Source organism: Trichomycterus rosablanca, chromosome 18 (assembly GCF_030014385.1).
Source record: "Trichomycterus rosablanca isolate fTriRos1 chromosome 18, fTriRos1.hap1, whole genome shotgun sequence".
NCBI classification, from domain to species: Eukaryota; Metazoa; Chordata; class Actinopteri; order Siluriformes; family Trichomycteridae; genus Trichomycterus; species Trichomycterus rosablanca.
In genome coordinates, this window is record NC_086005.1 from 4987792 (window position 1) to 5006124 (window position 18333).

General features: G+C 43.6%; 1 protein-coding gene across 3 annotated transcripts in view; it reads right to left on the reverse strand.

The window, feature by feature from the left end:
• The window catches only part of strbp (spermatid perinuclear RNA binding protein), a 90254-nt gene that overhangs the window by 25685 nt on the left and 46236 nt on the right, over positions 1 to 18333 (reverse strand). For all 3 annotated transcript variants that reach the window (XR_010015225.1, XM_063013712.1, XM_063013713.1), the window contains exons 3-6: positions 8850 to 9001; positions 5839 to 6074; positions 4918 to 5128; positions 2053 to 2197 (exon numbers count right to left, since the gene is read on the reverse strand). Coding sequence is in view for 2 of the 3 variants with exons in the window: in XM_063013712.1 (XP_062869782.1) it covers positions 2053 to 2197; positions 4918 to 5128; positions 5839 to 6074; positions 8850 to 8852 (595 nt within the window). In the remaining variant the exon portion in view is untranslated. The remainder of the gene's footprint in view (positions 1 to 2052; positions 2198 to 4917; positions 5129 to 5838; positions 6075 to 8849; positions 9002 to 18333) is intronic.

Sequence of the window (18333 nt, forward strand, 5' to 3'; positions counted from 1 at the left end):
GCAAACAGATCACAAAATGTTTTCAATTATCTGGATGATGTTTTTCATTTTTCTTGGCTTTTTACAAACATGGCCGTCAAAATCAATTCCACCCTGACATCCTGTTAGCAGGCAGATTTAGGACAGGGATTATGGATTTGTGGACAGCAGGTGGGATATAAAATATCCGCAGTGTGAGTGAATATAGCTCAGGGTAGGGAGATAGGGAGAGAAGTGTGTGTGTGTGTGTGTGTCTGTGTGTTTTATGAGAAACAGCTCAATGTACAGCTCAAGCATTTGCAAGTTCGGGCTTGTCAGGAAATTTAACCGTTATCGGTACATGAAGGGAGATGTTATTGACGTTAGCGTGCTGTGCTACCTCAGTTTATTGGTTTTAATGGCGAGATGCTAAATGCTAAACGCGAAATGCTAAACCCGATGGAATCGCTATCTAAGTAGTGCGTTCGAATAACCTGCCTTTTAAGTCACTAACTTATTAGAATCCTCTCTACTAAGTCAGCTGCCTATGTAGACAGTAAGACAGAAAGGCAGCTTCCTAGGTATTCGAACACACCCATTAATCTTAAAACATGGATACGCCCCGTTTCACCTTCTCTAACCTCCAACATGATCTCAAACCTCGAACCAGAGACAGAGACGAGAGAGGAGGAGACAGTCGGGCTGCACAATACTACAAATTATGTACAAAATAATAATCACAATTATGTCGATTAATACTGAACTTAGAGTTAATTAGGTTTTTCGAGCTCATTTAATTTTTTTCCCCCAGTTTTCCTCCCAATCTAGTCGTATCCAATTACCCGATTGCATTACGCTTCCTCTCTACTGATGCTGATCCCCACTGCCGATTAAGGAGAGCGAGACTGACACGTGGCCCCCCCTTTCACCTGCACGAGGCGAGTTCATATGCGGTTCAGCTTTGTGTATGGAGAGCCACACCCTGTCCACATTATTCCTCGAGAGCAGAGGTCGTAATTGCATCAGTTATGAGATCCCTATCCTGCTTATTATTAGCATGTATAACAACCAGGTAAAATATTTGAATAAAAAATGTATCCACAGCAAGAAGGGCCTGGATTCAATTCCCTGACCAGGCAGGCAGGGTACTTTTTGTATGGAGTTTGCATGTTCTCCCTGGTTCTGTGTGAGTTTCCTCCCACAGTCCAAAGACATTTAGTCAGACCAACTGAAGCTACTAGAAACTGCCCTAAATGTGTGTGTGCCCTGTGATGAATCAGACTCATCGTGACCCTAATCAGGATGATCCAATGGTAAAACAGACAATAAATGAATAAATAAATTAATCCTTGGTCACAGGAACTGAGGCTAAAACACATTCAAATAAAAACCATTAGGTCAGCAGTGAAGGTACTGGGCTAGTAATCGGAAGATCACTGGTTCAAGTCTCACTACTGCCAGACTGCAACTGCTGGACCTTTGAGCAAAAAGCTCATAACCCTCAATTACTTTAGAGAGAAGTGTCTGCTAAATAAATATAAATATTAGAAATGCATACGAACATCTGAGGGATCAGAGGATTTACTGCACCAGTGATTATAAACCAAGCTAATCTAATAAATATTAAAGCTAATTAGATTTCATTAATGAAGGAAGCCAAACATCATGCTATCAATTAGACTGAGTTAGAACACAAATGAGTTACACGTGTTAATAAAGAGAGCGCACGTCAAAAATAAAGCGTTTACTCTTTCTCTCCGTCCTCCTTTCCTCCCATGTTTCTTCTCTCTCACGTTCCTTGGAGGGTGTGTGAGTGTGTGTGTGTGTTACTGAAAATGCAAGTGTTTTATGAAGTATATGCAATAAGTGTATACCTGTGTGTATACTATATGTATACGTTTGTGCTTCCCCGAAGTGGAATTTAAGTATACTTATAGAACATAAAGCTGAACACGTGCACACCCAACACCTCTGCTTCAGTCCATCTTCTTATTTTACTGATCACCATCCACACACACACACACACACACACACACACACACACACACACACACACACACACACACACACACACACACACACACACACGGGCACCTTGTTCCTCAGTTTCGCTGTCGTCTTTGACCTTTGGGGATGTGAGTGTGACCTTCAATCTTAGTTTGGGCTCCGTTGTGTTGCTAATCAGAATGGCAGCGTCAGGGACAGAGCACACCACTTCATACTTCTCCTCTGTGAGCTTCTGTTAGAGCAGACACAGAAATATAAACACTTGTAAATACTGCAGCTTAATGAAATAATAAAGGGTAAAGAAGATGAGGAAAGTGTTTAGCTACATATAGATATTTAACTTTTTATACAGAGCACAAAACGTATAGAGTTCAGCTGAGACTTAAACTTGAAAGCACAAGATCTCAGCACCACCCTAGAAAACAACATTGTAAGAGGCAGGCAAAGGTTTAAGCACATTATAGTTGATTATTTTCAGTGATTATAAAATACCTCACTGATGATTTTGATTGTTTAAAATTTATGACCTAGTCTGGTTTACAGTGGGTCCTGTAATAAACTCTGATCAGTGATTTTTAGGAAGCACAAAGACTTCAGCTGAATTATTATTATCTATAAAATATGAATTACTTATAAAGATTATAACAGATAAGCGACGAATAAGCATGATGATGCTTTCTTTTGTCTGCTGCTGTTAGGCATCACCACAGTGGATCATTCGTCCACATAGTTTTTATGCCAAATGCCCTTCCTAAAGCAACCCTCCTCTTGATCTGGGCCTGGGACCAGCACTAAGGGTGCACCGATATGTGCCTTTCCCCCAAAAAGCAAGGTTCATGTATCACCATGCACCTTCTGTATTTGTGAGCCCGGCCCGGGATTCGAACCCTAGAGCTCAAGCACTGATACCACACTGGTGGTGGCTTTTACTATTAGCCATACAAGCTCACCAGATTAGAGATGCATACTTTATTTTATTTCTTTGTTTATTTATCATTTTTCAGTTCAAGTTAAATGTCACCTTACTTAAACGTCTCTGTACTGTAGGAGGAAACATGGGGAGAACATGTAAAACTCTGCACACAAAAGACCTAGACTGCTTCACCTGGAAATCGAACCTTCTCGCTGTGAGGCTAGTGCTACCCACCGAGCCACCCCAATAAATTCCAGTCATGTACATCTTTATTTACATTGTTCTTTTGATGTCTGTCATTCCTTAATCAAGTGTGTGTGTGTGCAACTGAAAAGACACACAACAGCTCATGTCTCATGGGCAGGAGATATATATCCCTTTCAATCACTGACTGGCAGTGAGGAGAGCCAGACAGACAGGCAGGTGGGCAGACAGACAGACAGGCAGGCAGGCGGGCAGACGGAGAATCAGAGGAACTGAACACCAGACACTCAGAGCTGTAAAGAGAAGGCTGCTATTGGATTAAAAGCTGATCTATTACATCGAGACCTGACCAGCAACTGCAGGCTCACGTTTAATGGGATCTCTGTCTGGAGTGTGTGTGTGTGGTGTGTGGGTGCAGATGTGTGTGTAGTTGGCACTGACTGGGTGAACAGTGACTGCACCCTCCAGCCTCACTGTTGTCTCATTAAGAAGGTTTTGACAGGCAGATTTAGATTAATTACACATCATTAATAAAAACAGACTCTGCTTGTTAGTGCCAGTATTTATTCTCTCTCTTTCTCTCTCTCACACACACACACAGACATACTCGAACACTCTCTCTCACATACACACACACAAACTACGGCTATGTTTGAGGTGGGAAAGGCCAAAGCCCTGCGATGGTTCGGTAACCTGACAGGGGTGTTCCTGTCCTGCACCCTGTGTTTCTGGGTGAAAAATGAATGTACATATTAAAGCAGCAACTTTATTTGTTTAAAATAAGCCTTTTGAGATCATGTATATGCTGTTCTATGTTACTGCTGCAGCCACTTTTGTGTTTTTTACTTGATTAAACAAAGCCCTGCTGACACAGAACTCAGTGATGTTTGTTGTTGTGTTGCCATAGGCTTGTCATGTGACTATTAATCCTACAGTACATCTAATAAACAAGAACTGCTATGTGCTATTAACTGTGTAAAAAATATGTCCCCATTTGGTGAATTATCAGACCAGTCTGTGAGATCGGGGTGACTAGATGGTTATTCTGTTGGATTTCTGATTTTTTAATCTGTAGAATGTGAGACGATGGTCTCTGTATCATCAGTGTAAGGGTGTGTGTGTGTGTGTACCTGTAACTGCAGTGGCAGGTTGTCACAGAGAGTGCACAGCAGTGTGTGTGTGTGTGTGTGTGTGTTCCTGTATCTGCAGTGGCAGGTTGTCGCAGACAGTGCTCAGCAGTGTGTGAGTGTGGGTGTGTGTGTGAGAGAGAGAGAGTAAGTGTGTGTGTGTGTGTGAGAGAGAGAGTAAGTGTGTGTGTGTGTGTGTGTGTGAGTGTGTGTGTACCTGTATCTGCAGTGGCAGGTTGTCGCAGACAGTGCTCAGCAGTGTGAGAGTGAGAGTGTGTGTGTGAGAGAGAGAGAGAGTAAGTGTGTGTGTGAGAGAGAGAGAGTAAGTGTGTGTGTGTGAGAGAGAGAGTAAGTGTGTGTGTGTGTGTGAGTGTACCTGTATCTGCAGTTGCAGGTTGTCACAGACAGTGCTCAGCAGTGTGTGAGTGAGAGTGTGTGGGTATGTGTGTGTGTGTGTGTACCTGTATCTGCAGTGGCAGGTTGTCGCAGACAGTGCTCAGCAGTGAGTGTGTGTGTGTGTACCTGCATCTGCAGTGGCAGGTTGTCGCAGACAGTGCTCAGCAGTGAGTGTGTGTGTGTGTACCTGCATCTGCAGTGGCAGGTTATCACAGACAGTGTGCAGCGGTGTGTGTGTGTGTGTGTGTGTGTGTGTGTGTGTGTGTGTGTGTGTGTGTGTGTGTGTGTGTGTGTGTGTGTGGGTGGGTGTACCTGTATCTGCACTGGCAGGTTGTCACAGACAGTGCTCAGCAGTGTGTGTGTGGGTTTCTCTCGACACATGAGCACCAGCTCCAGATCCATGTCGCCTTTAATGAGGAGCCCTTTAGCCACCAGGCCGATGCGAAACACGCCGCACAGCACCTTCCCGTTACTTGCATCACCACCACCACTACTGCTGCTGCTGCTGCTGCTGCCGCCCTCACTGAGAGAGAGAGAGAGCGAGAGAGGGAGAGAGAGAGAGAGAGAGAGAGAGAGAGAGATTTTAACTCATATACATTTATAAATTACGTTTCAGTTGTCTGTACTCGTCTTTATCTTCAGTAGTCCATTGGTCATGTAACACTTAAGCTGGTTTTTACTTTAGTTAACATAATGGTAGAGGCGCTCAGATGGCTCAGCAGTAAATTACGCTAGCCTACTACCCCCGGGATGCAGTGTTAAATCCCCAGCGGTGCTAAGGGTCTGTTGTACATACAGACATGATTTTGTCTGGGAGGGGGTTGGCATGGCAAAGGCCTCATGATGGATTGGCATCCTGTCTGGGGTGTTTTACTGCACTGCATCCAGCTATTTCTGGAAAGCTGGACCCACAGCGACACTGATGGAGATAAAGCAGTGGTATGAACATAAAACTGAAATGAAATAAATGAAATATAAACGTAATTAAAAACTCCTGTGTGTGTAGAAGATATTACACCCCCTGTAGGTGTTTTTAAAAGCAGTGATTGTTAGACAATACAGGAAGGACACACAGTGTAATAAATGCTATGTTACAGCTATGACTTGTTGCCATAATGATCAAAATATCAGTTATTAGTTAATCAGTGTTGGGTGGACAACATATACAAATATATATATAGCTAATCTAATGCTAAAAATGTGTGTAGAACATTACTGTACAGAGCCACTCACTTGGTCGCGTCTTCTGCCGATTCTTCAGCACTGGCTTCAGCCTCCTCCTCTGGACTGTTGGCGGGATTCGGCTCAACACCTTGAGGATGATCCATCCAATCGGAGACCTGTTTCAGGGCGCACTCCACGGTGGAGACGAGGCTCTGTACGGCTTCTAGCTCCTCGGAAGACGGGTAGATGGTGGAGTGTTTCGCCATGACGTGCCGATCATCGTTTCCGAACGAGCGGATGGACCTCTGAGAGAGAGGAAGACAAGAGACGTGTTTCAACAGCGACTCTTCACACATTCTGTTTATCATTACCAGAAATAAAAAGGGTTTCTAAGACAGGACCACCACAGAGCAGGTATTATTTGGGTGTTGGATCATTCTCAGCACTGCAGTGACACGGACATGGTGGTGGTGTGTTAGTGTGTGTTGTGCTGGTATAAGTGGATCAGATAACAGCAGCGCTGCTGGAGTTTTTAAACACCTTTACTGTCATTGCTGGACTGAGAATAGTCCACCAACCAAAAATATCCAGCCAACAGCACCCCATGGGCAGCGTCCTGTGACCACTGATGAAGGTCTAGAAGATGACCAACTCAAACAGCAGCAATAGATGAGCGATCGTCTCTGACTTTACATCTACAAGGTGGACCAACTAGGTAGGAGTGTCTAATAGAGTGGACAGTGCGTGGACACGGTATTTAAAAACTCCAGCAGCGCTGCTGTGTCTGATCCACTCATACCAGCACAACACACACTAACACACCACCAATATGTCAGTGTCACTGCAGTGCTGAGAATGATCCACCACCTAAATAATACCTGCTCTGTGGTGGTCCTGTGGGGGTCCTGACCATTGAGGAAAAGCATGAAAGGGGGCTAACAAAGTATGCAGAGAAACAGATGGACTACAGTCAGTTATTGTAGAACTACAAAGTGCCTCCATATGGTAAGTGGAGCTGATAAAATGGACAGTGAGTGTAGAAACAAGGAGGTGGTTTTAATGTTATGGCTGATCGGTGTAAGTGAACTGGAATCAGAGATATTTAAAGACAAGTTGAACAGTGGAGTTTGCAAACGTTGTTTTATTTGTTAAAGGGAGAGTAAAGGGTAATGGGTAATTGTACAATACTTAAATATTAAATAAACAGAAAGAATACCCAGCAGGTACAGGGTTCCAGTCCACAGGGCTTCAGATAACAGAAGAGCTACTAATATTAACACTGGTGATGAGGTGAGGGTGTCACAACACACAGCGCACCAAATCCCTCTGTGTATGGGGCTGAGTAGTCAAGTGACCAAGTGTGTCGGACACTGCATCAATCATTCACACACGAACACACACACACACACACACACACACACACACACACACACACACACACACACACACACGAACACACACACACACACACACACGAACACACACACACACACACACACACACACACACACACACACACACACACACACACACACACACACACACACGAACACACAGAGACAGATATGCCTGCAATTCAGAGTATCCAAGGTCTGACACTGTCAACACACTGTGAGCCCACAATACACACGCAACACAAACGTTCAGATCCAGAGCGCCTGCCAGCGTGGCACAGCGAGCAGGCATTCCTACAATAGCCAGCATGCACTGTTCTATGTAAAATCACATCCTTACAATTCCTGCTGTAGTATTTTTATGTTTAACGTCTATGCAAATGAATAAAGGTTGAAGCCAAGCCAAAACCGTGTGTGTTTGTGTGTGTGATAGTAAAGCCAGTAAGGTCGCAGCCTTCTCTCAGCAATAAATTGATAAAGAAGTGGATGCGAGATGAAGGAGGAAGACTGAGGGAGGGGGCTGATACGGGATGCAGATGATCCCAAGGTCACCTGTGCTGAAGCATTTCTGGATTAGCACAGGTACTCGCAGCGTGCTGATTGCTCTGGTTTATTTATGCGGCCTTCTCACAGAACATAGGAGCATTAATAATTCAAACTGCACCGCCCTGGCAATTAAGTTTTTATGTTCAAGTTCAAGTTTTTAATGTCAAACACAGTCATGGACAACTTTGTATCTCTAATTCACCTCACTTGCATGTCTTTGGACTGTGGGAGGAAACCGGAGCTCCCGGAGGAAACCCACACAGACAGAGGGAGAACATGCAAACTCCATAAAGAAAGGACTCGGACCGATCCTAATTAAGTTTTTAAGCAGATCTTGTTTGCAGCCAGTCAATCAGTAACTAGAACTGTAACCCAGTAACTGTACACCTGAGGAGGACCATGACACCTGACCATGAGCTTGTCGGACGTCCCATTTAAAAAACAAATGCTATTAAAATAGAGTGACCTCTATGTGATCTTCACAGCTATAACAGCAGTTAGACTTTGCAGTTTGTCGGTGGGTGCCCATACAGTCAAAAGAGCATTTGTATGGCTGGGCAGTGATGTTGGTCAAGAAAGCCTCAGTTGATGTTCCAGTTCATTCCAAAGCTGTTCAGTGGGGCTCTGTGTCATGTTTTTATAGAGCTTGCTTTTTCACAGGGACACAGTCATGCTGAAACAGGAAAGGGCCTTCCTTAAACTGTTGCTGCAAGTTGAGAGCATATAATTTCCTTTATATAATAGATTTATTACACCTGTTAGCAACTGTTGTGGCTGAAACACATAAATTAAAACTATAATAGAAGACGAGTGTCTGGTGTTCTAGCTGAACATCAGTGCCCAGCCATAGAAATGCTTTTTTTGACTGAATGGGCACAAATTCCCACAGACATAATAGAGGTCACTTTATTTTTGATATAGGGTGTCCAACACGGTAATAAAAAGGTATCCAAATACTTTGGGCCACATAGTGCACATGCTGCACATTAATAGTTTGATCAGTTCTCTGTTTATTAACCTTTGCATTAAACTCCTTTATAATGACATGATAATGACAGGTGGATAATGACATGTGTACGGACCTATTACCCTAGACAGACCAAGTACTTTTCAATTAAGAAGAACACCACCATAACTTACCATGGCTGCGGGCGGGTTCCTGGGTGCCTCTTCCTTTAGCAATGTCCAGTGCGTGTGCGCGTGCAAGCGCTTTATGTAGGGACAGGGGTCTCCAGACACCCCCTCCTCATGCGCCTGCCTCTTTGCCCCCCCGGTGCACCCTAAACCGAGACCTAGGACAGAGGGAGAAAGATGAGATGAGAATTATTGTAGAATTATTTTCTATAATTATGTCATGACAGAGTGAACAGAATGCCTTTATTTGTCATATATACATTCACACATGTAAGGTACATTCAGTGCTTTTGTCCAGCATATCTGAGCTTATTTGGAAGCTGAGGTCAGAGTGCAGGGTCAGCTATTATAGCAGACAGGGTTAAGGGCCCAACAGTGGCAACCTGGCAAATGTGGGGCTTGAACCAGCAACCTTCTGATTTATCTTTCTATCTCTCCTCTTTCTCTCTTGTCTTTCCTTCTTTCCTGTCCTTCCTTCCTGTCCTTCCTTCCTTCTAATGCTCCCATTTTCAGGAGTGACCAAAGTAGATCTGTTCCAAACACCATACCTGGCATGGTTTTACATCAGATGCCCTTCCTGATGCAACCCTCCTATTTCTATCCCGGCTTGGTACCAGCACTAAGAGCGCACGGACAAGCCCGCCTCCTAACAGCCAGGCTGTTTCAACCATCCCCACTCCCCTCGGGCATTAGCCAATCGTGTCTGTGCAGACGTTCGACCGGCTAATAGCACCACTGACACCATCATTATGTCCATCTCCATCACGGTTAATACAAATTTTAACCAATTTTAACTTTGTATATTTTGGGTCCCCACAGATCCTGTTTGTCTCGTTGCGTCTCGTGTACTTTAGGTCTGAATTATAAAGTCTGATGACAGAAATGTGCCTCACCGTACAGATTCAGCTCTTGTGTTTATGATGCGGTATAGATCATGATGCTGCGCTGTGCTGTTTTACAAGACCGCACTGCTTATGTTCACTTTACTGCTTTATATAACGTGAGAGGAATGATGACGCAGGATTTCATTCATACACAGAGGACTTCAACTAAACATCAGATTATGCAAATATAAATGTTTGGATCATTCATTCTAATAGAGTTTTTACAATTTGACACCTTAAAACAACAAACCACAGCAAATTTTAAAGCGCTTTAATAGAGCAACCAGCAGAAAATCCCATTTACAGGCATTGAGTTTTTTTTTTTTACAGATGGACTTACCGCTAAGAAACAATACGTCTGTGTGTGTGTGTGTCAGACACCGGGGGGGTTTAATTGAGGTTCTAACACTCGAGTGATGCAGTTCTGCTTAACAGAGCCTGAGGCGACACCGCTGACCGGCTAACAATTACAGCTCGACCTCCCCTCAGCAAAACACTGAGGCTGACCGCTGCTTCTAACCTGAAGAGACGTTCACACAGTAACACAGTAACACTCAAACACAGCTCGTCTGTGTCCATCCAAAAACAACGTCTAAGGACTTTTCTCTTTAAAGAAAACTGCTGCCAACCAGCCATCTCTGACGATTGTACGGAGTAAACACAACAGTAGCAGTCATTTCATATTCTTCCTCTAGATAAAGGCAAGTCAAGATTTATAATAAAACACTATACAGCCAAAAGTATCTGGACACCTGACTATGAGCTTGTTTGACACCCCGTTCCAAAAACAAGTGATGTTAAAATAGAGTGACCTCTGTGATCCTTTCAGCTACATCAACACCTGCTCTTCTGTGAAGGCTTCTCACAAGATTTGAAAATATGTCTGTGAGAATTTGTGCCTATTTGGTTAAAAGAGCATTTGTATGGCTGTAATTAGTACAGTTGGATGCTATATATATATATATAATGTGTGTGTGTAATATACAGTGTATCACAAAAGTGAGTACACCCCTCACATTTCTGCAAATATTTCATTATATCTTTTCATGGGACAACACTATAGACATGAAACTTGGATATAACTTAGAGTAGTCAGTGTACAACTTGTATAGCAGTGTAGATTTACTGTCTTCTGAAAATAACTCAACACACAGCCATTAATGTCTAAATAGCTGCAACATAAGTGAGTACACCCCACAGTGAACATGTCCAAATTGTGCCCAAATGTGTCGTTGTCCCTCCCTGGTGTCATGTGTCAAGGTCCCAGGTGTAAATGGGGAGCAGGGCTTTTAAATTTGGTGTTTTGGGTACAATTCTCTCATACTGGCCACTGGATATTCAACATGGCACCTCATGGCAAAGAACTCTCTGAGGATGTGAGAAATAGAATTGTTGCTCTCCACAAAGATGGCCTGGGCTATAAGAAGATTGCTAACACCCTGAAACTGAGCTTTAGCATGGTGGCCAAGGTCATACAGTGGTTTTCCAGGACAGGTTCCACTCGGAACAGGCTTCGCCAGGGTCGACCAAAGAAGTTGAGTCCACGTGTTCGGCGTCATATCCAGAGGTTGGCTTTAAAAAATAGACACATGAGTGCTGCCAGCATTGCTGCAGAGGTTGAAGACGTGGGAGGTCAGCCTGTCAGTGCTCAGACCATACGCCGCACACTGCATCAACTCGGTCTGCATGGTCGTCATCCCAGAAGGAAGCTGACGCACAAGAAAGCCAGCAAACAGTTTGCTGAAGACAAGCAGTCCAAGAACATGGATTACTGGAATGCCCTGTGGTCTGACGAGACCAAGATAAACTCGTTTGGCTCAGATGGTGTCCAGCATGTGTGGCGGTGCCCTGGTGAGAAGTACCAAGACAACTGTATCTTGCCTACAGTCAAACATGGTGGTGGTAGCATCATGGTCTTGGGCTGCATGAGTGTTGCTGGCACTGGGGAGCTGCAGTTCATTGAGGGAAACATGAATTCCAACATGTACTGTGACATTCTGAAACAGAGCATGATCCCCTCCCTTCGAAAACTGGGCCTCATGGCAGTTTTCCAACAGGATAACGACCCCAAACACAACCTCTAAGATGACAACTGCCTTGCTGAGGAAGCTGAAGGTAAAGGTGATGGACTAAACCCAATTGAGCACCTGTGGCGCATCCTCAAGTGAAAGGTGGAGGAGTTCAAGGTGTCTAACATCCACCAGCTCCGTGATGTCATCATGGAGGAGTGGAAGAGGATTCCAGTAGCAACCTGTGCAGCTCTGGTGAATTCCATGCCCAGGAGGGTTAAGGCAGTGCTGGATAATAATGGTGGTAACACAAAATATTGACACTTTGGGCACAATTTGGACATGTTCACTGTGGGGTGTACTCACTTATGTTGCCAGCCATTTAGACATTAATGGCTGTGTGTTGAGTTATTTTCAGAAGACAGTAAATCTACACTGCTATACAAGTTGTACACTGACTACTCTAAGTTATATCCAAGTTTCATGTCTATAGTGTTGTCCCATGAAAAGATATAATGAAATATTTGCAGAAATGTGAGGGGTGTACTCACTTTTGTGATACACTGTATATATATATATATATATATATATACAGTATATATATATATATATATATATATATATATATATATATATACACACACACAGTATATATATATATATACAGTGTATCACAAAAGTGAGTACATCCCTCACATTTCTGCAGATATTTAAGTATATCTTTTCATGGGACAACACTGACAAAATGACACTTTGACACAATGAAAAGTAGTCTGTGTGCAGCTTATATAACAGTGTAAATTTATTCTTCCCTCAAAATAACTCAATATACAGCCATTAATGTCTAAACCACCGGCAACAAAAGTGAGTACACCCCTAAGAGACTACACCCCTAAATGTCCAAATTGAGCACTGCTTGTCATTTTCCCTCCAAAATGTCATGTGACTCGTTAGTGTTACTAGGTCTCAGGTGTGCATAGGGAGCAGGTGTGTTCAATTTAGTAGTACAGCTCTCACACTCTCTCATACTGGTCACTGAAACATGGCACCTCATGGCAAAGAACTCTCTGAGGATCTTAAAAGATGAATTGTTGCGCTACATGAAGATGGCCAAGGCTACAAGAAGATTGCCAACACCCTGAAACTGAGCTGCAGCACAGTGGCCAAGATCATCCAGCGTTTTAAAAGAGCAGGGTCCACTCAGAACAGACCTCGCGTTGGTCGTCCAAAGAAGCTGAGTGCACGTGCTCAGCGTCACATCCAACTGCTGTCTTTGAAAGATAGGCGCAGGAGTGCTGTCAGCATTGCTGCAGAGATTGAAAAGGTGGGGGGTCAGCCTGTCAGTGCTCAGACCATACGCCGCACACTACATCAAATTGGTCTGCATGGCTGTCACCCCAGAAGGAAGCCTCTTCTGAAGTCTCTACACAAGAAAGCCCGCAAACAGTTTGCTGAAGACATGTCAACAAAGGACATGGATTACTGGAACCATGTCCTATGGTCTGATGAGACCAAGATTAATTTGTTTGGTTCAGATGGTCTCAAACATGTGTGGCGGCAATCAGGTGAGGAGTACAAAGATAAGTGTGTCATGCCTACAGTCAAGCATGGTGGTGGGAATGCCATGGTCTGGGGCTGCATGAGTGCAGCAGGTGTTGGGGAGTTACATTTCATTGAGGGACACATGAACTCCAATATGTACTGTGAAATACTGAAGCAGAGCATGATCCCCTCCCTCCGGAAACTGGGTCGCAGGGCAGTGTTCCAGCATGATAATGACCCCAAACACACCTCTAAGACGACCACTGCTTTATTGAAGAGGCTGAGGGTAAAGGTGATGGACTGACCAAGCATGTCTCCAGACCTAAACCCAATAGAACATCTTTGGGGCATCCTCAAGCGGAAGGTGGAGGAGCGCAAAGTCTCGAATATCCACCAGCTCCGTGATGTCGTCATGGAGGAGTGGAAAAGCATTCCAGTGGCAACCTGTGAAGCTCTGGTAAACTCCATGCCCAGGAGAGTTAAGGCAGTTCTGGGAAATAATGGTGGCCACACAAAATATTGACACTTCAGGAACTTTCACTAAGAGGGTGTACTCACTTTTGTTGCCGGTGGTTTTGACATTAATGGCTGTATATTGAGTTATTTTGAGGGAAGAATAAATTTACACTGTTATATAAGCTGCACACAGACTACTTTTCATTGTGTCAAAGTGTCATTTTGTCAGTGTTGTTCCATGAAAAGATATACTTAAATATCTGCAGAAATGTGAGGGGTGTACTCACTTTTGTGATACACTGTATATATATATATATATATATATATATATATATATATATATATATATATATATATATATATACACACACACACATACTGTACATATATATACCGACCAGCCATAACATTAAAACCACCTCCTTGTTTCTACACTCCCTGTTCATTTATCAACTCCACTCACCATATAGGAGCACTTTGTAGTTCTCACTCATACCAGCACAACACACACTAACACACCACCACCATGTCAGTGCCACTACTGTGCTGAGAATGATCCACCACCCAAATAACACCTGCTCTGTAGTGGTCCTGGGGGGGGGGGGGGGGGGTAACAAAGCATGCAGAGAAACAGATGGACTACAGTCAGAGTGTACAAACAAGGAGGTGGTTTTAATGTTATAGCTTATCGGTGTATACACACACACATTTATTTTTTGTAGGACACGTAACCTGGAATTGGGGGACACACATCAGTGCACCCCCAGTGCTGGTCTCAAGCCCAGACAAATAGGATGGTTGCATCAGGATGGCATCCATTGTAAAAACTGTCCAGAATAAAACATGCATATGAATGATCTGCTGTAGCAACCCTAACAAGAGCAAACAGAAGTAATTATTCATTCATTAGCTATTAAAAAACAGGGTTATGGCAGAGGCTCATTAACATTTTAGCCCTTTAAATGGGGCCCCGAGCCAAAAGACATTAAGATCCCGTAATCTACTGTCATCAGTGCTGGACACAGTGACTCTGTGAGTCCTCCAGAAACGAGTCTGTTGCTCTAGACTTCATTTCTCAGGCAAACACAGTCCTACACTCAGGATTTTTTTACAGAGTAAACAAACACTAATGTATAATTAGAACAGGAAATAAGTGTGTATTTTCTTAAGAGCTTTGGTGCCAGTAACTTCTTGTTTTTGTTTTGCTTCTGCATCAAGTGTTGGTTGCCAGTCCTACATGAATAAATCTTCCTCAGAGTACTCAGCAGCTGCTCTGAAACAGGACGGGACCAGGACAAGGACAGGACCGATACAGGACCAGGACAGGGCCAGGACAAGGTTAGAGAACCAGGACAAGGACAGAACCAGGACAGAACCAAAACAGGACAGGGCCAGGACCGGACCAATACAGGGCCAGAACAGGACCAATACAGGGCCAGAACAGGACCAGAACAGGGTCAGGACAGGGCCAGGACAGGGCCAGGACAAGGTTAGAATCCAGGATAGAATCAAAACAGGACAGGGCCAGGAGAGGGCCAGGACAGGACCAGGACCAGGACAGAATCAAAACAGGACAGGGCCAGGAGAGGGCCAGGACAGGACCAATACAGGGCCAGGAGAGGGCCAGGACAGGACCAGGGCCAGGACAGGGCAGATACAGGACCAGGACCCAGCCAGGACAAGGTTAGAACCATAACAAGGACAAAACCAGGACAGAACCAATACAGGACCAGGACAGGACCAGAACAGGGCTAGGACAAGACCAGGACAAGACCAGGACAAGACCAGGACCAGGGCAGGAACAGCTACAACAGTCAAATAAAACACGTCCAAGTGCTCGACAAGCACAAAGCAGAGAGAAAGAGACGATCTAAAGAGGAGGGCGAGGGGGGCGTGAAGAAAGCAAACCCTGCATTTATCCCTCTGTGTTGTCATTGTAGCATGCGGTGACTCCTCTTAAATCAAACCCAATTCATGGCTGTGTGTGTGTGTCTGTGTGTTTAAATAAGAGAGAGATACTGAGAGAGGTTTAAAAGACATTTAGGAGAAAGAGCAAAGCCCCACAGGAGAAACGGTGCGTGTCACTTTTCCTTGGGATGTAAATAAGCACCTTGTTTGTGCGTCTCCTCATCCTTATGCTACGCTGCATTAAGCATAAAGCCACCAGCTATTACAGACAGGCGCCAGCTGCTCACTGCTGTTTATCAACCCTGGCATACGTGGTAGTAAAGATGGAAGTTAGAAGTGAAACGTGACTTCACTGTGTTTTAAGGTGCAGACGGGTGATGAATGAATCGCAAACTCGACTCTAAGCGCTACAGCTCCTCGTCATCAATCCTACAAGTGACTGGTCTGCATTACAGGATTTTTACACATCAGTCAAAATCTCATTCAGGTGTTTAGATGGAAAGACTACGATCTATTAGTTATTGTGGTTATAATTTTAATACCATAGCACTGAGCCTTGGTGTTCCCCACATGTGTACTTACTGAGAATACAGTGGCTGCTGGCTAGTGGTGTAACGGGCCACAGATAATCTGTTAACCTAAGGGCTTTTTGTATGACCTATTCTACATCTTGTGTGTATAACTTGGTCCACTCGTCTTCCTTGGTGCATTCTTGGCTTATTGCTAATATTTGGATGTATCTCATGGAGTTTGTTTGTTGTCTGCGTGTCCCATTCAGTTTGTAATTTTTCCTTAATGTAGTTATATATTGATATCTGTAGCAAGGATTTTTGTGTTTGTTATATTTTGCATTATTATCTTTTATCCATCTTTCATTTCCCTTTATTCCACTGTGTCACGGAACCCAGCAGAGTTTTATGTTGTGATTCATCTCAGTTAGTCTATGGTATAGTATATCTTCGTATATTTATTTATTTATTTATTTATTAGGGCTTTAACGTCATGTTTTACACTTTGGTTACATTCATGACAGAAATTAATTCCTGGTTACACAAGATTAATCATTTCACAAATTTAATATCGAACAGTCATGGACAATTTGGTATCTTCAATGCACCTCACAAGTTTGCACGTCTTTGGACTGTGGGAGGAAACTGGAGCTCCCAGGGGAAATCCACACAGACATGGGGAGAACATGCAAACTTCACACAGAAAGGACCCGGACCGCCCCACCGACCATATTTTAGTATATTGTAAATAATTGGATGTTCTGCTTTGCATGCTTCAATTGCTTTAAGGCACAACTTTGAGTCAGTACATATTATTACTTTACGTTTGATGTAAGTGCATGCTAGTCCTAAGTCCTCTAAAAGTTTGATAGAAAGCTCTCCTGAATAGCAGTGGTGCAAAATTCGTAATAGCTCGACTGTTGTGGGTAAGAAACTGTTGTTAACCCATAAATGTACGCTAAGGGGGTCAAAGTTCAGTAGAGTTCTGTTGAAATTTCAACACAGTCTCTTTACTCTTGTTTTGCATTACCCTGCCCAATTTTCCTCTCAATCTAGTTGTATCCAATTACCCGATTGCATTTCGCTTCCTCTCTACTGCTGCGGACCTCCACCCTGACTGAGGAGAGCCGTGACTAACACACGCCCCCCTCCGACACGTGTGCAACAGCCGACTGCATCTTTTCACCTGCACAATACTGGTTCAAATGGGGATCGCTCTTATAATTGGATCAGTTCCCCTATGACATCCGACCCAACGGACGAGCCACTTGCTGTTCATGCAGGCGCCCAGCCAGCAGAGGCGAGATTCGAACTCAAATCAGCTCTGGTGTGTTAGTGTGTTTTACCGCTGCGTCACTCTTAATTTTAACAGTTAGCCAATTAAAATTCCTATAAATGGCCAATGTTAAGTCAATCAACAACTTCTTTCTTGGTTATCAGTTTAATTAACAGTCCTTGTCTGTTATTTGGTGATGATCGTTAAAAAATAGGTCACACTTAGGGCTACAAGGTTTAAATCCCCTATTCTTCTACTTAGTAAGCACCCCCCCCCACTTAAATGTTTTATGCATTTACATCTCACATCAAAACAGCTACGAGCAAAAATGCAAAGTCCCGACCCATGTAAATTTGAAAGCACTTCAGCATGAATGATTTATAATATAATCTTCATGGTTGGTCCGTTTTTAAATATTCTAACCTATAATTTATGAAATGCCGTTACTTATAAGCAAAGTCTATTTTAAAACGGCTCAGGAATGCTAATCCTGGCTTTTTATTTTTCACTCGATGGTCAGAATTAGAATGAGCTGAACTGCTCAGATTCACCTTATTAAGGTAAAGCAGGTTTGCAGCTCATAGCTGAGGTGCAGCTTAACGTGCATCCTGATGATCCTGCAGAGCTCCGGAGAAACGCTGACCGGGAAAAACCCGACCATCAATATGCGTCTAACCGTGTTGTCGATAATTAAGATGGAAGAAGCTGCTGGCTAGAAAACTACAGATCAGCTCTTTTGGGGTGAGAGAGGAGAGAATTGATAAAAAGATAAAAGAAAAGCTGGGAAAGAGGAGCGAGCCACGCCTACAGTCTGTGTGAAAGAGAAACTGATGAGTTCCTCACACTTTCTTTTCATCCACTTCCTCTCTCATGTTATTCACTTCTCACAACATGTTCTCTGCTTTA